We start from the raw sequence: 21,666 nt of genomic DNA on the forward strand, positions 1-21,666 counted from the left end.
CATACACATGTACATATATTGCGCATGGTCGCGCGTAATGGCAATTTATACCGTGGATCAAATACATGAATCATAAACCGAAATCGACTATATTCGACTACAGAAAGCGGGCGAAAATATGTATTTAGTAATATATTACATAACTGCTTCATTAAGGTCTGAGTTATGTTTGGATGTCGTGTTCAAACGTGCAAATTTGATTGATCAGTTCCAATGTCGTTCTGCAGTTTAGATCCCCTCCTGCGATAAAGTTTAAACATATATTTTATGTGTTGAGTTACATTTTGAGGGTCGCCTTGGCTGTTTAGGCACTTGGCTGATATACCAGGATAATATGCTGCTTTAACTTGATTTGGTTTCGATTTAAGAATTCAATTGAATTGATTGGTGTTGCAGCCCTTAAGTTCGCTGATGAGTTCTCTTGTGAAGGAGGTGATTTCTTAGAAAGTAAAAAAATACGTTGTTCTCATTGTTGTTGTTGTTGCAATTTGCACAAGATACAGCCGTCTTGTTTGGACACCCAGAGGTTAGATGATTCATAGCACATTGCGCCCAAGAAGTATTTACTTCGCATTGTTTGGTTACGTGCAGTTATTTGATAGTTACGCTCTTGACAGTGAAATAAACAATCTACAATATAAGGTTATATCCATTCCTTGCAGTTTTTTGTTTTTATAAAATATTCGCAGATTATAAATATTTCGCAAGAAGATCATGGACGAAATTCGAGGTTTATTTGATTACAGTTATTGGTGTCAGTTTAACAGCAACTCATCGTCGATGGTGCTTTTGTTGTTAACATCCAACTTAGTCTGTAGAGGACGATAGTAGCTGATGTAATTATTACCAGAACTGCAGTAAAGTAAATGCATTTTGCATTTGGCATTTGAATCAGCACCGCCAGCGAACAAAATTCGTCCATTCTTGTTTTGTCGTTACTATGAAATCAAACTGATAGGGTGATGAAAAATTTTAGTTTATAATATTAACTTCTGATTTTTATAATTTTTTTCGCAAAGAAAATTTCCACGTTTGCCTTTGACAAGCAGTGTTGAACCAGATTCATATGTACTTTGTGGAATTTCGGTTTTTATTACAATTTAGCCCCCACTCCTATATATCCACCCGTCAACGTCACCTTTGTAAAAGGCGTTTCAGCTACTAAAGACTTGTGCTTTGAATAAGAATATCCTTTCAAATATTTTAGCTAGTACAAGCAACAGGCTAAATGGCCTGTATGAGCCGATTTCGCCTAGTGGTTTGCCCGGTTTGGCTATTATTACAATCATAGACTGCTTCCAGCGATCTAGCAATCTCAGGACTCTGCTGATTATTAGTCGTGTCCGCATGCTTTGCTTTCCTTAATCCGGCGGATTCCGTCTACGACTTCCCCTTGGTGCAAATCCTAATCCCGTAAACTGCTGCCGCAGATGGAGGGCAAAAGCTTCGGGTTGTGGTTCACCACCCGTTAACCAAGTACCAGATGTGCTGCGGTTAGGATAACGACGCATTGGTTGCTCCTTAATGCTTCAGGTAAACTTTCACAGGTGAAATTCAGAATCGGACAGAGTCCGCTCGTTCCAGAGTATCACTTATGTATCTACATATGTTAAAGCACATTAAGAATAGCTTTGTAAAAGGCGTATTTCAAGTACTAGAGACTTGTGCTTTGGAGCGTACTTACATTTGAACATTATGATTAAGTTTCATCAAGATTGTACTTCTAGAAATTAAATTAAATTAAACTAATTCATTTAATATTGCCCACACTGCAGCGCAGCACAAGCGCAGTCGATGCTTACTGCGCAGTTAGCAGAGCTCGTTGTTATACATATGTACATGTGTGTGTATGTATGTATATATGCATAAAAGAAGTACAGACTTATTAGTATATCAGATTGGAGGGTTCAGGATATCTATTAGTCGAGCAGTCTCGACAAGAGCCTTCATACTTGCTTAATATGATTAATAAGTTGAATCAATATTAGTCTTATTTAGTTTCGCCTTGAAAAAAATCACAATTACTGATTCTTGTTTATATCCAACTCAGCTCGTAGTCACCTGCCAAAAATTGATTTGCGCCAGTTGTTCGCAAAAGTGGGAAAGTGGAATTATACTTTTGCACCCTTATGGCTGTTTTATTTGTCTTTGCAAAGTTAATTTTATTTAAACGATATGGCATGTGACAACACTTTCAAATTTAACAAAAAATTAATAGAACAAGTTCAAAAATTAAATGTTTTTTCAACCCTACTAATTCATTTACCTTTTAAATTTTGCAAAAATTATGTCGGGTTTTTGAATAATGACAATTTGAAAGTCGGCTACCAAAAATAAAAGCTTAAGGCACGGGTTTTTCGAAGATAAAAGTGACTTTAAAAGTTATTACGCTTAACAGTACATCTCGTTCATCATTTTGAGATCGAACTAAGCCTGTCGTATGAGCCTTCTGAGACTGTATCTTGGGAAGGCGCTGGTAGCTTGCAGGGTGTTGTTCATTGCGGTGTACACATGTGAGTGGCTGTGACTTCTCTTTATTGCAGTTTTAGGAGTCGTAATTCTCTGCGCTTTTCACACACCTAGGTGCTATGTGGCATTATCTCTGCGTGCGCCCAAATTCCTGGCAACGATATCATTGTGATAGCTCGATGAACTTTTGTGGCAGTTCGACCGTGTATCGGTGTCTACAGATGACACGTAAGCCCAAAAATTGCTTGTTAGGTGCCTGGGTCACGTCAACAAAAAATAGGGTTAGGTTCAAGATCTTATTCTTAGTAAGCTTCGGAGGAGTACCTGAGAGTTTCCGTTTCGTGTTAGCGTTCCTTGACGTTTTCACTAACACAACATCCAATTTGTCTGATGCTTTCGTTTTCTGAGCTATTCGGATCGAACCAAGCTTGTATGTCTGCTTACAGGGTTGGGGACCCGAAAGTTTAATTGGTAGCGGTGTTGGGCATCATTGGGCTAGTTTACCTAAATGCAGTCCCACACAGTAAAATGTTATATTATCAGGCCGTTAAGTATGCCTTGAATATTAACAATTACTGCCTAAAAGTAGACTAGAGTTTTTTGTTTTTTTTTTTTTTTTTTTTTTTTTTTTTTTTGCAAAACACAGGCACGTGCAGTGAGAACAATTTGTTTTTCACAATAGCGTATTTTCTTCGAAAGTTTGCGGTACACTATAAAGGTAAAATGCGCGGCACACACGCACAAATTGACTGTGTCAAGATGATTCTGGTGGCGACTGCACACTGCTCAGCTGACAGACACTATCGAAAGTATTTTAGCTCTGATTTTATATCAATTTGGTTGTTTCGGTCTATGTATATTTTGGGGGTGAAGTTTCGAGCATTTTTTCGGACATTATTGGTTTTCGGACCTTTGAATATACAACCGGTACTTTTATCTTTAATGATTTTTACTTTCCAGGTTATGAAGTAGTTGTGTAGTTGTGTAGTTGCGTAAGGTATCTGTTCAGGTTCATTTCGGCTGTCGCTGCCCATGCACCTGCCGATAGTAACAAAATATCATCTGCATAGATGATTGGCTGAATGTGTGGGGTATTATTTATATTAGGGGGATGAATGTATATTGGTATGTCTGCTAGATATATGTTGAAAAGGGTAGGTGCTAGTAGCGAGCCTTGTGGGACTCCTGCTGTTATATCCCTTAACATTGAGTTCTCTGTATCACCTGTAACATAAAAGGTACGATCTGTCAGGTAGCTGAGTATCGTCCGAGTTATGTTTTTGTCAAAATTTAGTGTGTCCATTTTGTAAACTAGTCCATTAGTCCATACTGTGTCGAATGCTTTCTCCATGTCAAGAGCATGAGATATTGTTGTATATAAATGAATTGGCTATTGATAGCGCATTATTATTTGATAATTTTTCTCTAAAACCTATTTTTGGGATGGCTGATGGGGAATTTATTGCTAGGTTGAGAGCTGTGTTTAGAGTTTCTATGTGTGTGTCAATTTCTCGTATATTAAGGTTATTATTTTTTGGTATTGAGTTTAAGTTTTCTAGTATTATTTTGTTCTACATTAGTGTGTTTATGTTGTTGTAGTCGTGTGTTATTTTTGGTCTGTCTTTTAGTATGTGATAATGGTCGGTTTGTAAGATTATTTGTACTCCTAGGTGGTCAGAGGGGAAATCATTAGTGGTGTGGCAGATATTGTAGGTTGTAATGGATAGATTGGTGGAGGTTATGAAGTAGTCTATGGAGGTAGCTGACCTATTGTTTGCACGGGTTGGCTCTAATGGAGGGTGCATTATGAGACTTGGTTGTTTTAATAACCATTTGTATAGTGTGTTTCCCTGTTTGTTTATATGTCTAGGGTTATGGTTAGGTAGATACCATGTTGGGTGCTTTGAGTTTAGGTCACAACCTATTATTATCTTGTCGTTGATGCTGCTTAGTGTGTCCTTAATTAGTTTAAGGTCACTAAACAGTAGTGGACTCTTTGGACGTTTATACAGGGATGCTATCGCTAAATGTTGTATGGTGTTATTTGGGCATCGGATGGGGATTTGTATAGCCACAGCTTCAATATGTTGAAGCTGTGGAATCTCTATGATTTTATATTGGGTACCTTTCCACAGAGGTTGCATGGTCGCCATGATTTGACCTCTGTGGCAATTTTGTGTGCTTTGCGTTTAATTTTTGTCTTATAAATTCATAATTTGCTAGTTTTGGGGCGTTTCTGCTGTTTAAACGATGTTCGGCTATTAGTAGGGCTAGGGGTCTGTGTCTATTAAGGTATATGTCCAGTTCATGTTTTTTATGTGCGGATACTAGTGAGTTTACGTTTTGGAATATTATTTTGCTAATCATTGGGCTATTTGGAAGAAGAAGTCTAGTAGGAGGGTTTGTTTGATTTTGTCTGCCTCGCTATCATTTAGTTTGGTGGTTGGGTATTTCTTTACAAGGGTTTTCATAATATTTATGCAGTCTGTTATATTTTTGCCAAATAGTTTTTCGGTATCTGAGCATAGTTATTGTATTTCAAGAATGGGCTTCTGGGTGTTAGTATGTAATTTGTTCGACATGTATTCTTTTAGTTTTGGGTTTGAAATCACTATATTGCTTGGTAGTGGAGGGTGGGGTGGGTTTGTGGTGTGTGTGTTTGGGTTTTGGGGTTTAAATAGAGAGGAGAATTTTAGGTTATTGTTTTGGATGGAGCTCATGGATACTGTCGCTTTATTTATTATTTTATTGTTGCTATTTATTTTTGAGTTTTGCTTTGCGTGCAGTTTTTCTTTTAATGCAATTTTAACGGGACAAATGTTTGCATTGGCTGTGTGGTTGCCTTTGCAGTTTACGCATTGAACTTTTGAGTTTGGGTTTTCTTTGGTAACTGGACATTCTCCTGGTGAGTGGGAGTTGGTGCATTTTATGCACCGGTAGGGCATGGTGCAATTGCCTGCAACATGCCCATACCGTTGGCATTTATGGCATTGGTGAATTTTATTAGTTTCAATCAGTGGCTCTATTGTGATTTTACAGTTTAAGAGATTTTTGATGTTTAATATCTGCTTGATCGCTTGCGATTTTTTTATTTGTAGATGCCAAAACTTATCTTTAAAGGGTTTAATCGATATTACTTCTATTTGGTTGTAGCTTTCTAATAGAGCTGTTTTAATTTCTGCTTCTGGGAAGCATGTTGGGGGCAGTTTTTTTATAATGAGGTTGTAAGGCTTGAGTGAATTAGGTGTATATGTGTAGAAGCTTTTTTTGTTGTTAGTTAGGACCTCTTTGAGTTGGGTAAAGTGTTTTATATTATCAGTATTGACTAGGATAATATTCTTATTTATTATATTTAACTTATAGCTATTCTTAGGGATATAGGTAAGTAGCATACCATCTAATTCTCTAGGAGAGGTATTATATATTGTGATGGCTGGAATTTTGATGCTGTTTTGGTGGGTTGCTTCCTCGTTGTTGCTGCTGGTATTATTGTTGTCATCGATTTTCTCTGGGGGAGTGGTTTGTTGCCTCTTATTTTTGATTGCGGTGAGCGTTAACGGCTCTGGTTGGTCTGAATCAAGGGAATCTAGGGAAGCGAGTTCATTTTCGAGAAGCTTTTCCCCTTGAACAGCATTAAAAGGTGAACGATAGCCTTGCTTTTTAAATCGTGGATCTAGCAATGTAGCGATTCGTGGCAGTGAACGCTCTTCATATTTAGACATCCTATTTTTGATACCATCGATTAAGCATGTGTACGCTTCCAATCCTTCTGTTGTGTTAAATCATTTTTAATTTTATCTAAATTGTGCATTAGTCCATAAGTGATCGGAATTTTAAGGGATATGGTCACTGTGGTGCTTGATGAGATCTGTTTTGTGGCACTCTCAAATGGAGACAGTAACTTTGCCAAATCCTTTAGTAGATCAATTTCGTCCGCAGTAAACGGAGGTGGTGCTTTAGATACCATCAAAAATACACTATTGATAGCCTCATACATACTTAAAATTCGATCTATCATGTAATAGGCGCTGTTCCAACGGGTGGGAACTTCCTGTTTGAGGCTGTATTTTTTTTCGGTTTTTTGGGCTTCTTTAAGTTTGTTGTACATAATTGTACTATTTTTAAAAAATGTTACAGTTGTTTTACATTTAGATAATATAAAAGCCAAGCAATGCAGTTTTAGGCAATCTTGCACAACTAAATTTATTGTGTGTGCAAAGCATGGTATATTTCGTTTGTGCAACAGCTCACATGCTTTTATCATTGCGCTTGCATTGTCCGTTACAATAGCTATTACTTTTGAAGATATGTTCCATTTAAAAAAAATAGCTTTCAGCGATTCCGCAATGTTCTGCGAAGAATGATTTGCCTCCGAAACTAATTTATTTGTCGATAAAACCGCTGTGCGTAGTTCGAAGTCCTTTGAGATAAATGAGCAAGTAACGGTAATATACGTCTCATTAGCTTGAGAAGTCCAAAGGTCAGTCGTAATGGCACAATGCTTCACGTGCTTTAAAATTTCAACTAATTTCGCCGTCTTTTCCTCTACTTGCCTTGCCATGAGTACATTGCGCATGGTCGCACGTGATGGCAATTTCGTGGATCAAATACCTGAAGCATAGCTCGAAATCCACTATCTTCGACTACAGAAAAGGGTCGCATATCTTTAGCATTATATTTCATAACTGTTTCGTTAAGGTCTGAGTTACGTTTGGATGTCGAATCATAGTTGGTGGTAATAAATTGATCAATCTTGGCCGAGGAATTAGGCAAGTCGCTTACATTTAATGTTGGATGCGACCGCTTCAAATGGTCGTAGAGGTTGGAAGTGTTCCCGCTAGTGTTATAAATTTTTCCGCATTGCAAACATTTTGCTGTTTTACCATCTATGGATTTTTTGAAAAATGTCCATACTTTAGATTTTCCAACTCTCTGCCTTTTCACTGCAGTGTTTTCTTCATCGAAATGGCTGATTTCATCTTCCTTGTCATCTATATACATATGTATATACATATGTGCATGTATATATGTGCATTACACATATGCAAACGTATTAGAAATTTCGATTTTAAAAAAATAAATAATGTAATTACCCTTCTTCTTTAGATTAAATACGTATTGATCCATATTAAAAACAAGAAAGAAAGCTCTAGTCGAGACTGCTCGACTACGAGATCCCCTGAACCCTACAAGAAACTGATATTTCAATAATAATTAGCAAACACACACGCACACACACACGCATACAAACAAACACACACACACATACACACTCACATATACAGGCGATTACGCTTGGGTTGCGCTGCAATGTTGGCAATATAATGAAAACTTATTTGTTGAATAATTTAATTTCTAGACGTACGATCGTAATGAAACTTTCAGAACGTAATCATAATGTTAAAATGTATGTGTATGCCTAAGCACAAGTCTCTAGTATTTGATATACGACTTTTACAAAGATGAGGGTGAGGGGGTGGATTTAGGGGTGGGGGGTAAATTTTAACAAAAACCGAAATTGTATAAAATACATCTTTATATACATTTTAAATTTGGAGACTCTAGCTTGAAAGATGTAGGAGATATAATTTATTAAGTGATCTTCGATAAGGTTTTTTATCGATAAAAAAGTATCGGAATGAGTTATCGTTTTTTAGTGATAAACTCGATATCCGCGTGATATATACGGACATTTTAAAAAAAAGTTGAAGTCTCTAGCTCTTATATCTTCTGAGATCGACGCGTTCATACATACGGACGGACGGACGGACGGACAGACAGACGGACAGGGCCAAATCGACTCAGCTTGTCGCCCTGATCAAGAATATATATACTTTGTGGGGTCTGCCACGCCTCCTTCTGCCTGTTACATACTTTTAACAAAACCATTATACCCTGATTTCCCATTTTCAATGGGTTCAGGGTATAATCACCAGCACAAACGATCGTTAAACTAATATAAATGTTTACTTAAAAAAGTTTAACAATAAGCTTATTTCTTAACCAAATTTCTATCTCGAGTTCTTGTTGAATAGAATGTTGAAAATTTTTTCAAAATGACCATTACTATCGATAGATCGGGCAGAACTATCGATATTGCCACAAACAAGCAAAAATTCGATATCTCGATAGTCCCCTCGATATTTTGCCAGCCCTATGTGACAGTGTAATTAGATTTTGTGAAGGAATGGCTCGTACAAAGCAGACCGCTCGGAAGTCAACTGGAGGCAAGGCTCCTCGTAAGCAGTTGGCTACTAAAGCAGCACGTAAAAGTGCACCAGCTACTGGCGGTGTGAAAAAACCTCATCGCTATCGCCCTGGTACAGTTGCTCTGCGTGAAATTCGTCGTTACCAGAAGAGCACAGAATTGCTTATTCGCAAGTTGCCGTTCCAGCGTCTAGTCCGTGAAATCGCTCAGGACTTCAAGACTGATCTTCGTTTCCAAAGCTCAGCTGTAATGGCTTTACAGGAAGCTAGCGAAGCCTACTTGGTTGGTCTATTCGAAGATACAAATTTGTGCGCCATTCATGCCAAACGCGTCACGATCATGCCCAAGGACATTCAACTGGCCAGACGTATCCGTGGCGAGCGCGCTTAAATCGCTTCGCTATTCTGTTTAGTATATTATTACAAGCAACATCCAACAAATCGGTCCTTTTCAGGACCACAATATTTCTAACAAGGAGATTCCTATTTTCGTTCAAACTTTTTTCAAGTTTCATTTGATCTCAAACTATAAATTGTAGGTCTCTTATAATACAATATATACATATATATTAAAGGCAAATCTAGAAAATTACTGAAAAATACTATACATCTAAAGAAAGTATTTTATTTATTATTATTGTTTTGTCTTTAAATAGCACAATATAGCTTTCTGATTTTTTAAAATTGCATTTTTATTATAAAGCGTTTAGTGTAAATTATATATTTACAGTGGTTAGCCAATTGCTTTTCAATTAAGATAAACTTATTTCTGATTGAATACAAGTAAGAATTTATCTACATATGTATATATTTTCTTTTTTGTGCCTTGTGTCTTAACGCTGATGTATTTATTTGCGCTAAATAAGTGTATCTGAAATGTTATTTTGAATCTGATGGTATGAAATGATTATATGTTTGAAGTTAGTAAATTCTAATTTTGTAATTTATATTATTAATGTTAAAAGGAAGAATTTATTTTTCTGAACGATTTGTATATTGCTTTGGCTTAAGAGCATGAATGCTTTGAACGGCTATTAGTTTAGTTGAAATGATATTTAATATATAAATCTATAGGTTATGCTTGTATTAATAGTTACATTTAATTAACAAATGAATGAATTATTATCTTTTAAATTGATATATAAACATTTTCATTATTAGTTTTTATTATTCCGAATGATTTTCGTATTGCGTTGGATCAAAAGCATGACTGTCTTTAACGGCAAATGGTTTAGTTGAAATCAAATTTAATGTATATATCTATAGGGTATGTTTATATTAATAGTTGCATTTAATTAACAAATTAATAAATTATTATCTTTTAAATTTATATATTAATATTTTTATTATTATCCAATTAAAAACATGGTTTTTCCAAGATAATTTATTTTGTATTCATACAAAGCCTAACTTTGAGGGGCAATTAAAAATCATGAAATTATAAAAATGTATGTAAAAACTAACTTTATGGATATTTCAAACATTTAAGAATAGAATTACAAACGGTTTTAGTGCAGATATCAAATTTAAACTGTTCAAAAAGACAAGTCAATAAAATGGTCATTGTAAACTTTTGCGTATCGTATATTCAAAGGCACAAACATTCTCGTTCAGCCTTCCTCCTCGATTCTCATCCAAACGGGTGACCAAATTTCATGGTATTTTCGAATTAAACAAAAACTAAAACGTTTCGTTTTGTTTATTATAAAGTGAAAAGTAACGAAGTGAATAATACAAGATGTCTGATTCCGCAGTTGCTGTATCCGCGTCCCCTGTGACTCCACAAACAGCCCCAGCTGAGAAGAAGGTGGCCACTAAAAAGCCTGCATCTGCATCCGCATCTAAGGCAAAGAAAACAGCGGCCCCTCCAACACACCCACCAACTCAGCAGATGGTGGATGCATCGATAAAAAATCTTAAGGAACGTGGAGGCTCATCCCTTTTGGCTATTAAGAAATACATCAGTGCCACTTACAAGTGTGATGCCCAGAAACTGGCTCCTTTTATTAAGAAGTACCTAAAGAATTCAGTTGCGAGTGGAAAGTTGATCCAAACAAAAGGGAAGGGTGCATCTGGTTCATTTAAGCTGTCTGCATCGTCCAAAAAGGAGCCCAAGCCAAAGGCATCCTCCATAGAGAAGAAAACTAAGAAGGTAACTGCATCGGCAGCACCCAAAAAGAAGAGTATATCTGCCACCAAAAAAGTAAAGGGTACTGCTGATAAGAAGTTATCGAAGGCTGTGGTGGCCAAAAAGAGTACCGACAAAAAGAAAGCAGACAAAGCGAAGGCCAAAGATGCAAAGAAAGTGGGAACCATTAAAGCAAAGCCCACAACAGCAAAGGCGGCAAAGTCAAGCGCAGCAAAGCCAAAGACGCCGAAACCTAAAACTACAAGTGCTAAGCCTAAAAAGGTAGTCTCTGCAGCATCCCCGAAAAAAGCCGCTGCAAAGAAGCCAAAAGCAAAGGCTGCGTCCGCAACAAAGAAGTAATTTCACTTCGAAATTACTCGGCAGGGTATAAACGAATTTCAAAACAATGAAATTTGCAATTAATCAAAGTCCTTTTCAGGACTACTATTACATATTTCACAGAGAAAAAAAATACTTTCATAATCATATCTATAAGCCATTATAAAAGAAGAGGCCAATTAGAAAAAAATTACTAAATTATATTCGAAGTTCGTTCTTTACACTACGATAAAAACACACAATATGGTTTTGTGAGATAAATTTGATAGTTCTTCCTGGATAGGCTTCTAATCGCTAAATGTTTCTCTTTACGAAAAAAACACAAAATATGGTTTTGTGAGATAGTTTTGATTATTGTACATAATATCACAATAGAAATATTCATTGAAATATTTAATATTCTTTGAAAAAAGATTTGTGGCCCTGAAAAGGGCCTTTTGCTTCTGCTTTTAGATGATCTGCATACATCGAGCTAAGATTTACTTGGAGCTAGTGTACTTGGTTACTGCCTTTGTTCCTTCACTGACAGCGTGCTTGGCCAACTCTCCGGGCAACAGAAGACGGACTGCAGTTTGGATTTCCCGACTGGTAATCGTTGAACGTTTATTGTAGTGTGCCAAACGAGAGGCCTCAGCAGCAATACGCTCAAAAATGTCGTTCACAAAGCTGTTCATGATGCTCATTGCTTTCGACGAGATTCCAGTATCAGGATGGACCTGCTTCAGCACTTTGTAAATATAGATGGCATAACTTTCCTTCCTCTTGCGCTTCTTCTTCTTATCATTCTTGGTAATATTCTTCTGGGCCTTGCCAGCCTTTTTGGCTGCCTTTCCACTTGTCTTAGGCGGCATTGTTATTCACTCAATTTCACTTTTACTCACTTCCCAAATGTTTGACAGAACCGATACAACTTGGTTAACATTTGTAGGATTTTTCGAACAACGTTTTCATGTTTGCGTATAGCACAACTCACCCTCTTTAGCTGAAAAAGTAGGTAGGTAAAAAAGTATAAGTTGGCATGTTGAGGATGTTGGGTATTCGATTCTTGTTTGTTGAGTGAAAAAGTGTAAAAAGAATAAAAGGAATATATAATGTCTGGTCGCGGTAAAGGTGGAAAAGTGAAGGGAAAGGCAAAGTCGCGTTCAAACCGCGCCGGCCTGCAGTTTCCCGTTGGTCGTATTCATCGTCTTCTTCGCAAGGGTAACTATGCCGAGCGTGTTGGTGCCGGTGCGCCAGTTTACTTGGCGGCTGTTATGGAATATTTGGCCGCTGAAGTTTTGGAGTTGGCTGGTAATGCAGCCCGCGATAACAAGAAAACCAGAATTATCCCTCGCCATCTGCAATTGGCCATCCGCAACGATGAAGAGTTGAACAAACTCCTTTCGGGCGTCACTATTGCCCAGGGTGGTGTGTTGCCTAACATCCAAGCAGTTCTGTTGCCCAAGAAGACCGAAAAGAAGGCTTAAGATTCGAATTAACTAAAACCAAAACCAAACGTCCTTTTCAGGACGACCAAAAATACCAAAGAGATTTTATTTTTCATATATTAGTATAAATAAGAAAATATAATTTAATAAGCAATTAAAATATGCAGACATTTGACGGTACAAAAGTACAGAGATGACATTTTTCATGTATTAGTCTACATAATAAATGTAATATAATAAGCAATTCAATATATGCAGACATTCGTGACTGTACTAAAGTACAGTCATTCTTTCATTGAAATGTTGGTTGCTGGTTGGTTTGAATAACAAATTTGGTGTGTAGTATTTTACGAATACATACAAGAATTGCGTTTCCTGCTAGTCGAACTACGTAGAACTCTTTCTTGGTCGGATGTCTATAGACATCATCGTCTGTCAGCAGATAGCGGGAGCGAGTGTGGCGAGAGAGAACTAGCGAGTCGAGGCGAGGCATAGATGTTGAGGATATCAACACAATACAACAACAGCAGCATATATTTCGCTGCTAGAGAACTTAATAGCGGGTCTACTATAGAGAATCATTATTGAATTTCATATTTTTAAGCTCTTTTAAAGAAATATATTGGTGGTCCTGAAAAGGACCGATTGTTACGAATGTAAGTTGTTTGTTGTACTCGTTCTTTCTTAACCGCCAAAACCGTATAGTGTACGACCTTGCCTCTTCAATGCATAAACAACATCCATGGCTGTGACTGTCTTTCTCTTGGCATGTTCAGTGTATGTGACAGCATCGCGAATAACATTTTCCAAAAAGACCTTGAGAACGCCACGAGTTTCTTCATAGATTAATCCAGAGATTCGCTTCACGCCACCACGACGAGCTAACCGACGGATAGCTGGCTTCGTGATACCCTGGATATTATCACGCAACACTTTGCGATGACGCTTTGCACCTCCTTTACCCAAGCCCTTGCCACCTTTACCACGACCAGTCATTTTTCACTTTTATATAAACGCACTTCACGAATGTCAGAAATACTCTAATGTCTCTCAACAGAACCACCGCTATTTATACCGAGATATCCGAAAACTTGAGAGAGCACATACTGCTTGCATCTCGCTCACACACTACCCTTGCAACATTTACAACAGCTGAGTAGAGCAGAGCAGAGCAAGAGCGCATAGCGATCTCTTTCTAACGCACCACCAGTTTTCTATATAAGCAATGTCAATGGTCCGCCGACCGACCATTGTGTTTTAAACTGTGACAGTGTAAATTAGATTTTGTGAAGGAATGGCTCGTACAAAGCAGACCGCTCGGAAGTCAACTGGAGGCAAGGCTCCTCGTAAGCAGTTGGCTACTAAAGCAGCACGTAAAAGTGCACCAGCTACTGGCGGTGTGAAAAAACCTCATCGCTATCGCCCTGGTACAGTTGCTCTGCGTGAAATTCGTCGTTACCAAAAGAGCACAGAATTGCTTATTCGCAAGTTGCCGTTCCAGCGTCTAGTCCGTGAAATCGCTCAGGACTTCAAGACTGATCTTCGTTTCCAAAGCTCAGCTGTAATGGCTTTACAGGAAGCTAGCGAAGCCTACTTGGTTGGTCTATTCGAAGATACAAATTTGTGCGCCATTCATGCCAAACGCGTCACGATCATGCCCAAGGACATTCAACTGGCCAGACGTATCCGTGGCGAGCGCGCTTAAATCGCTTCGCTATTCTGTTTAGTATATTATTACAAGCAACATCCAACAAATCGGTCCTTTTCAGGACCACAATATTTCTAACAAGGAGATTCTTATTTTCGTTTTGTCTTTAAATAGCACAATATAGCTTTCTGATTTTTTAAAATTGCATTTTTATTATAAAGCGTTTAGTGTAAATTATATATTTACAGTGGTTAGCCAATTGCTTTTCAATTAAGATAAACTTATTTCTGATTGAATACAAGTAAGAATTTATCTACATATGTATATATTTTCTTTTTTGTGCCTTGTGTCTTAACGCTGATGTATTTATTTGCGCTAAATAAGTGTATCTGAAATGTTATTTTGAATCTGATGGTATGAAATGATTATATGTTTGAAGTTAGTAAATTCTAATTTTGTAATTTATATTATTAATGTTAAAAGGAAGAATTTATTTTTCTGAACGATTTGTATATTGCTTTGGCTTAAGAGCATGAATGCTTTGAACGGCTATTAGTTTAGTTGAAATGATATTTAATATATAAATCTATAGGTTATGCTTGTATTAATAGTTACATTTAATTAACAAATGAATGAATTATTATCTTTTAAATTGATATATAAACATTTTCATTATTAGTTTTTATTATTCCGAATGATTTTCGTATTGCGTTGGATCAAAAGCATGACTGTCTTTAACGGCAAATGGTTTAGTTGAAATCAAATTTAATGTATTTATCTATAGGGTATGCTTATATTAATAGTTGCATTTAATTAACAAATTAATAAATTATTATCTTTTAAATTTATATATTAATATTTTTATTATTATCCAATTAAAAACATTGTTTTTTCAAGATAACTTATTTTGCATTCATACAAAGCCTAACTTTGAGGGGCAATTAAAAATCATGAAATTATAAAAATGTATGTAAAAACTAACTTTATGGATATTTCAAACATTTAAGAATAGAATTACAAACGGTTTTAGTGCAGATATCAAATTTAAACTGTTCAAAAAGACAAGTCAATAAAATGGTCATTGTAAACTTTTGCGTATCGTATATTCAAAGGCACAAACATTCTCGTTCAGCCTTCCTCCTCGATTCTCATCCAAACGGGTGACCAAATTTCATGGTATTTTCGAATTAAACAAAAACTAAAACGTTTCGTTTTGTTTATTATAAAGTGAAAAGTAACGAAGTGAATAATACAAGATGTCTGATTCCGCAGTTGCTGTATCCGCGTCCCCTGTGACTCCACAAACAGCCCCAGCTGAGAAGAAGGTGGCCACTAAAAAGCCTGCATCTGCATCCGCATCTAAGGCAAAGAAAACAGCGGCCCCTCCAACACACCCACCAACTCAGCAGATGGTGGATGCATCGATAAAAAATCTTAAGGAACGTGGAGGCTCATCCCTTTTGGCTATTAAGAAATACATCAGTGCCACTTACAAGTGTGATGCCCAGAAACTGGCTCCTTTTATTAAGAAGTACCTAAAGAATTCAGTTGCGAGTGGAAAGTTGATCCAAACAAAAGGGAAGGGTGCATCTGGTTCATTTAAGCTGTCTGCATCGTCCAAAAAGGAGCCCAAGCCAAAGGCATCCTCCATAGAGAAGAAAACTAAGAAGGTAACTGCATCGGCAGCACCCAAAAAGAAGAGTATATCTGCCACCAAAAAAGTAAAGGGTACTGCTGATAAGAAGTTATCGAAGGCTGTGGTGGCCAAAAAGAGTACCGACAAAAAGAAAGCAGACAAAGCGAAGGCCAAAGATGCAAAGAAAGTGGGAACCATTAAAGCAAAGCCCACAACAGCAAAGGCGGCAAAGTCAAGCGCAGCAAAGCCAAAGACGCCGAAACCTAAAACTACAAGTGCTAAGCCTAAAAAGGTAGTCTCTGCAGCATCCCCGAAAAAAGCCGCTGCAAAGAAGCCAAAAGCAAAGGCTGCGTCCGCAACAAAGAAGTAATTTCACTTCGAAATTACTCGGCAGGGTATAAACGAATTTCAAAACAATGAAATTTGCAATTAATCAAAGTCCTTTTCAGGACTACTATTACATATTTCACAGAGAAAAAAAATACTTTCATAATCATATCTATAAGCCATTATAAAAGAAGAGGGCCAATTAGAAAAAAATTACTAAATTATATTCGAAGTTCGTTCTTTACACTACGATAAAAACACACAATATGGTTTTGTGAGATAAATTTGGTAGTTGTTCTTCCTGGTTAGGCTTCGAATCGCTAAATGTTTCTCTTTACGAAATTAAACACAAAATATGGTCTTGTGAGATAGTTTTGATTATTGTACATAATATCACAATAGAAATATTCATTGAAATATTTAATATTCTTTGAAAAAAGATTTGTGGCCCTGAAAAGGGCCTTTTGCTTCTGCTTTTAGATGATCTGCATACATCGAGCTAAGATTTACTTGGAGCTAGTGTACTTGGTTACTGCCTTTGTTCCTTCACTGACAGCGTGCTTGGCCAACTCTCCGGGCAACAGAAGACGGACTGCAGTTTGGATTTCCCGACTGGTAATCGTTGAACGTTTATTGTAGTGTGCCAAACGAGAGGCCTCAGCAGCAATACGCTCAAAAATGTCGTTCACAAAGCTGTTCATGATGCTCATTGCTTTCGACGAGATTCCAGTATCAGGATGGACCTGCTTCAGCACTTTGTAAATATAGATGGCATAACTTTCCTTCCTCTTGCGCTTCTTCTTCTTATCATTCTTGGTAATATTCTTCTGGGCCTTGCCAGCCTTTTTGGCTGCCTTTCCACTTGTCTTAGGCGGCATTGTTATTCACTCAATTTCACTTTTACTCACTTCCCAAATGTTTGACAGAACCGATACAACTTGGTTAACATTTGTAGGATTTTTCGAACAACGTTTTCATGTTTGCGTATAGCACAACTCACCCTCTTTAGCTGAAAAAGTAGGTAGGTAAAAAAGTATAAGTTGGCATGTTGAGGATGTTGGGTATTCGATTCTTGTTTGTTGAGTGAAAAAGTGTAAAAAGAATAAAAGGAATATATAATGTCTGGTCGCGGTAAAGGTGGAAAAGTGAAGGGAAAGGCAAAGTCGCGTTCAAACCGCGCCGGCCTGCAGTTTCCCGTTGGTCGTATTCATCGTCTTCTTCGCAAGGGTAACTATGCCGAGCGTGTTGGTGCCGGTGCGCCAGTTTACTTGGCGGCTGTTATGGAATATTTGGCCGCTGAAGTTTTGGAGTTGGCTGGTAATGCAGCCCGCGATAACAAGAAAACCAGAATTATCCCTCGCCATCTGCAATTGGCCATCCGCAACGATGAAGAGTTGAACAAACTCCTTTCGGGCGTCACTATTGCCCAGGGTGGTGTGTTGCCTAACATCCAAGCAGTTCTGTTGCCCAAGAAGACCGAAAAGAAGGCTTAAGATTCGAATTAACTAAAACCAAAACCAAACGTCCTTTTCAGGACGACCAAAAATACCAAAGAGATTTTATTTTTCATATATTAGTATAAATAAAAAAATATAATTTAATAAGCAATTAAAATATGCAGACATTTGACGGTACAAAAGTACAGAGATGACATTTTTCATGTATTAGTCTACATAATAAATGTAATATAATAAGCAATTCAATATATGCAGACATTCGTGACTGTACTAAAGTACAGTCATTCTTTCATTGAAATGTTGGTTGCTGGTTGGTTTGAATAACAAATTTGGTGTGTAGTATTTTACGAATACATACAAGAATTGCGTTTCCTGCTAGTCGAACTACGTAGAACTCTTTCTTGGTCGGATGTCTATAGACATCATCGTCTGTCAGCAGATAGCGGGAGCGAGTGTGGCGAGAGAGAACTAGCGAGTCGAGGCGAGGCATAGATGTTGAGGATATCAACACAATACAACAACAGCAGCATATATTTCGCTGCTAGAGAACTTAATAGCGGGTCTACTATAGAGAATCATTATTGAATTTCATATTTTTAAGCTCTTTTAAAGAAATATATTGGTGGTCCTGAAAAGGACCGATTGTTACGAATGTAAGTTGTTTGTTGTACTCGTTCTTTCTTAACCGCCAAAACCGTATAGTGTACGACCTTGCCTCTTCAATGCATAAACAACATCCATGGCTGTGACTGTCTTTCTCTTGGCATGTTCAGTGTATGTGACAGCATCGCGAATAACATTTTCCAAAAAGACCTTGAGAACGCCACGAGTTTCTTCATAGATTAATCCAGAGATTCGCTTCACGCCACCACGACGAGCTAACCGACGGATAGCTGGCTTCGTGATACCCTGGATATTATCACGCAACACTTTGCGATGACGCTTTGCACCTCCTTTACCCAAGCCCTTGCCACCTTTACCACGACCAGTCATTTTTCACTTTTATATAAACGCACTTCACGAATGTCAGAAATACTCTAATGTCTCTCAACAGAACCACCGCTATTTATACCGAGATATCCGAAAACTTGAGAGAGCACATACTGCTTGCATCTCGCTCACACACTACCCTTGCAACATTTACAACAGCTGAGTAGAGCAGAGCAGAGCAAGAGCGCATAGCGATCTCTTTCTAACGCACCACCAGTTTTCTATATAAGCAATGTCAATGGTCCGCCGACCGACCATTGTGTTTTAAACTGTGACAGTGTAAATTAGATTTTGTGAAGGAATGGCTCGTACAAAGCAGACCGCTCGGAAGTCAACTGGAGGCAAGGCTCCTCGTAAGCAGTTGGCTACTAAAGCAGCACGTAAAAGTGCACCAGCTACTGGCGGTGTGAAAAAACCTCATCGCTATCGCCCTGGTACAGTTGCTCTGCGTGAAATTCGTCGTTACCAAAAGAGCACAGAATTGCTTATTCGCAAGTTGCCGTTCCAGCGTCTAGTCCGTGAAATCGCTCAGGACTTCAAGACTGATCTTCGTTTCCAAAGCTCAGCTGTAATGGCTTTACAGGAAGCTAGCGAAGCCTACTTGGTTGGTCTATTCGAAGATACAAATTTGTGCGCCATTCATGCCAAACGCGTCACGATCATGCCCAAGGACATTCAACTGGCCAGACGTATCCGTGGCGAGCGCGCTTAAATCGCTTCGCTATTCTGTTTAGTATATTATTACAAGCAACATCCAACAAATCGGTCCTTTTCAGGACCACAATATTTCTAACAAGGAGATTCTTATTTTCGTTTTGTCTTTAAATAGCACAATATAGCTTTCTGATTTTTTAAAATTGCATTTTTATTATAAAGCGTTTAGTGTAAATTATATATTTACAGTGGTTAGCCAATTGCTTTTCAATTAAGATAAACTTATTTCTGATTGAATACAAGTAAGAATTTATCTACATATGTATATATTTTCTTTTTTGTGCCTTGTGTCTTAACGCTGATGTATTTATTTGCGCTAAATAAGTGTATCTGAAATGTTATTTTGAATCTGATGGTATGAAATGATTATATGTTTGAAGTTAGTAAATTCTAATTTTGTAATTTATATTATTAATGTTAAAAGGAAGAATTTATTTTTCTGAACGATTTGTATATTGCTTTGGCTTAAGAGCATGAATGCTTTGAACGGCTATTAGTTTAGTTGAAATGATATTTAATATATAAATCTATAGGTTATGCTTGTATTAATAGTTACATTTAATTAACAAATGAATGAATTATTATCTTTTAAATTGATATATAAACATTTTCATTATTAGTTTTTATTATTCCGAATGATTTTCGTATTGCGTTGGATCAAAAGCATGACTGTCTTTAACGGCAAATGGTTTAGTTGAAATCAAATTTAATGTATTTATCTATAGGGTATGCTTATATTAATAGTTGCATTTAATTAACAAATTAATAAATTATTATCTTTTAAATTTATATATTAATATTTTTATTATTATCCAATTAAAAACATTGTTTTTTCAAGATAACTTATTTTGCATTCATACAAAGCCTAACTTTGAGGGGCAATTAAAAATCATGAAATAATAAAAATGTATGTAAAAACTAACTTTATGGATATTTCAAACATTTAAGAATAGAATTACAAACGGTTTTAGTGCAGATATCAAATTTAAACTGTTCAAAAAGACAAGTCAATAAAATGGTCATTGTAAACTTTTGCGTATCGTATATTCAAAGGCACAAACATTCTCGTTCAGCCTTCCTCCTCGATTCTCATCCAAACGGGTGACCAAATTTCATGGTATTTTCGAATTAAACAAAAACTAAAACGTTTCGTTTTGTTTATTATAAAGTGAAAAGTAACGAAGTGAATAATACAAGATGTCTGATTCCGCAGTTGCTGTATCCGCGTCCCCTGTGACTCCACAAACAGCCCCAGCTGAGAAGAAGGTGGCCACTAAAAAGCCTGCATCTGCATCCGCATCTAAGGCAAAGAAAACAGCGGCCCCTCCAACACACCCACCAACTCAGCAGATGGTGGATGCATCGATAAAAAATCTTAAGGAACGTGGAGGCTCATCCCTTTTGGCTATTAAGAAATACATCAGTGCCACTTACAAGTGTGATGCCCAGAAACTGGCTCCTTTTATTAAGAAGTACCTAAAGAATTCAGTTGCGAGTGGAAAGTTGATCCAAACAAAAGGGAAGGGTGCATCTGGTTCATTTAAGCTGTCTGCATCGTCCAAAAAGGAGCCCAAGCCAAAGGCATCCTCCATAGAGAAGAAAACTAAGAAGGTAACTGCATCGGCAGCACCCAAAAAGAAGAGTATATCTGCCACCAAAAAAGTAAAGGGTACTGCTGATAAGAAGTTATCGAAGGCTGTGGTGGCCAAAAAGAGTACCGACAAAAAGAAAGCAGACAAAGCGAAGGCCAAAGATGCAAAGAAAGTGGGAACCATTAAAGCAAAGCCCACAACAGCAAAGGTGGCAAAGTCAAGCGCAGCAAAGCCAAAGACGCCGAAACCTAAAACTACAAGTGCTAAGCCTAAAAAGGTAGTCTCTGCAGCATCCCCGAAAAAAGCCGCTGCAAAGAAGCCAAAAGCAAAGCCTGCGTCCGCAACAAAGAAGTAATTTCACTTCAAAATTACTCGGCAGGGTATAAACGAATTTCAAAACAATGAAATTTGCAATTAATCAAAGTCCTTTTCAGGACTACTATTACATATTTCACAGAGAAAAAAAATACTTTCATAATCATATCTATAAGCCATTATAAAAGAAGAGGGCCAATTAGAAAAAAATTACTAAATTATATTCGAAGTTCGTTCTTTACACTACGATAAAAACACACAATATGGTTTTGTGAGATAAATTTGGTAGTTGTTCTTCCTGGTTAGGCTTCGAATCGCTAAATGTTTCTCTTTACGAAATTAAACACAAAATATGGTCTTGTGAGATAGTTTTGATTATTGTACATAATATCACAATAGAAATATTCATTGAAATAT

General features: G+C 37.2%; 11 protein-coding genes and 2 pseudogenes across 11 annotated transcripts; 8 read left to right on the forward strand and 5 right to left on the reverse strand.

Annotated features, from left to right (window-relative positions):
* Window positions 1–5,866: 5,866 nt before the first annotated feature.
* On the reverse strand, window positions 5,867–7,460 carry LOC149092289 (E3 SUMO-protein ligase ZBED1-like; annotated as a pseudogene).
* Window positions 7,461–8,618: 1,158 nt separating this feature from the next.
* On the forward strand, window positions 8,619–9,133 carry LOC149092290 (histone H3). Its single transcript, XM_089256322.1, has one exon. The coding sequence runs from the start codon at window positions 8,657–8,659 to the stop codon at window positions 9,065–9,067; it is 411 nt and encodes a 136-aa protein (XP_089112448.1). The 5' UTR covers window positions 8,619–8,656; the 3' UTR covers window positions 9,068–9,133.
* Window positions 9,134–10,324: 1,191 nt separating this feature from the next.
* On the forward strand, window positions 10,325–11,243 carry LOC149092291 (histone H1-like). Its single transcript, XM_089265740.1, has one exon. It carries the CDS (start codon window positions 10,415–10,417, stop codon window positions 11,162–11,164), a length of 750 nt encoding a protein of 249 aa, XP_089121866.1. The 5' UTR covers window positions 10,325–10,414; the 3' UTR covers window positions 11,165–11,243.
* A 314-nt stretch (window positions 11,244–11,557) lies between these two features.
* Window positions 11,558–12,051, reverse strand: LOC149092292 (histone H2B). Its single transcript, XM_089265487.1, has one exon. The coding sequence runs from the start codon at window positions 11,992–11,994 to the stop codon at window positions 11,623–11,625; it is 372 nt and encodes a 123-aa protein (XP_089121613.1). The 5' UTR covers window positions 11,995–12,051; the 3' UTR covers window positions 11,558–11,622.
* A 110-nt stretch (window positions 12,052–12,161) lies between these two features.
* Window positions 12,162–12,650, forward strand: LOC149092293 (histone H2A). Its single transcript, XM_089265486.1, has one exon. It carries the CDS (start codon window positions 12,235–12,237, stop codon window positions 12,607–12,609), a length of 375 nt encoding a protein of 124 aa, XP_089121612.1. The 5' UTR covers window positions 12,162–12,234; the 3' UTR covers window positions 12,610–12,650.
* A 542-nt stretch (window positions 12,651–13,192) lies between these two features.
* On the reverse strand, window positions 13,193–13,621 carry LOC149092294 (histone H4). Its single transcript, XM_089265680.1, has one exon. The coding sequence runs from the start codon at window positions 13,564–13,566 to the stop codon at window positions 13,255–13,257; it is 312 nt and encodes a 103-aa protein (XP_089121806.1). The 5' UTR covers window positions 13,567–13,621; the 3' UTR covers window positions 13,193–13,254.
* Window positions 13,622–13,830: 209 nt separating this feature from the next.
* On the forward strand, window positions 13,831–14,341 carry LOC149092295 (histone H3). Its single transcript, XM_089265679.1, has one exon. The coding sequence runs from the start codon at window positions 13,865–13,867 to the stop codon at window positions 14,273–14,275; it is 411 nt and encodes a 136-aa protein (XP_089121805.1). The 5' UTR covers window positions 13,831–13,864; the 3' UTR covers window positions 14,276–14,341.
* A 1,043-nt stretch (window positions 14,342–15,384) lies between these two features.
* Window positions 15,385–16,303, forward strand: LOC149092296 (histone H1-like). Its single transcript, XM_089265793.1, has one exon. It carries the CDS (start codon window positions 15,475–15,477, stop codon window positions 16,222–16,224), a length of 750 nt encoding a protein of 249 aa, XP_089121919.1. The 5' UTR covers window positions 15,385–15,474; the 3' UTR covers window positions 16,225–16,303.
* A 319-nt stretch (window positions 16,304–16,622) lies between these two features.
* Window positions 16,623–17,114, reverse strand: LOC149092297 (histone H2B). The gene has a single exon (XM_089265483.1). It carries the CDS (start codon window positions 17,057–17,059, stop codon window positions 16,688–16,690), a length of 372 nt encoding a protein of 123 aa, XP_089121609.1. The 5' UTR covers window positions 17,060–17,114; the 3' UTR covers window positions 16,623–16,687.
* A 112-nt stretch (window positions 17,115–17,226) lies between these two features.
* LOC149092298 (histone H2A) lies at window positions 17,227–17,715 on the forward strand. The gene has a single exon (XM_089265482.1). It carries the CDS (start codon window positions 17,300–17,302, stop codon window positions 17,672–17,674), a length of 375 nt encoding a protein of 124 aa, XP_089121608.1. The 5' UTR covers window positions 17,227–17,299; the 3' UTR covers window positions 17,675–17,715.
* Window positions 17,716–18,257: 542 nt separating this feature from the next.
* Window positions 18,258–18,686, reverse strand: LOC149092299 (histone H4). Its single transcript, XM_089265678.1, has one exon. It carries the CDS (start codon window positions 18,629–18,631, stop codon window positions 18,320–18,322), a length of 312 nt encoding a protein of 103 aa, XP_089121804.1. The 5' UTR covers window positions 18,632–18,686; the 3' UTR covers window positions 18,258–18,319.
* A 209-nt stretch (window positions 18,687–18,895) lies between these two features.
* Window positions 18,896–19,406, forward strand: LOC149092300 (histone H3). The gene has a single exon (XM_089265677.1). It carries the CDS (start codon window positions 18,930–18,932, stop codon window positions 19,338–19,340), a length of 411 nt encoding a protein of 136 aa, XP_089121803.1. The 5' UTR covers window positions 18,896–18,929; the 3' UTR covers window positions 19,341–19,406.
* A 1,031-nt stretch (window positions 19,407–20,437) lies between these two features.
* On the forward strand, window positions 20,438–21,368 carry LOC149092301 (histone H1 pseudogene; annotated as a pseudogene).
* The last annotated feature ends 298 nt before the right edge of the window (window positions 21,369–21,666 follow it).

This window comes from Drosophila navojoa, chromosome 2 (genome assembly GCF_054131105.1).
Source record: "Drosophila navojoa isolate 15081-1374.11 chromosome 2, UAZ_NAV_1.0, whole genome shotgun sequence".
Classification (NCBI taxonomy): Eukaryota; Metazoa; Arthropoda; class Insecta; order Diptera; family Drosophilidae; genus Drosophila; species Drosophila navojoa.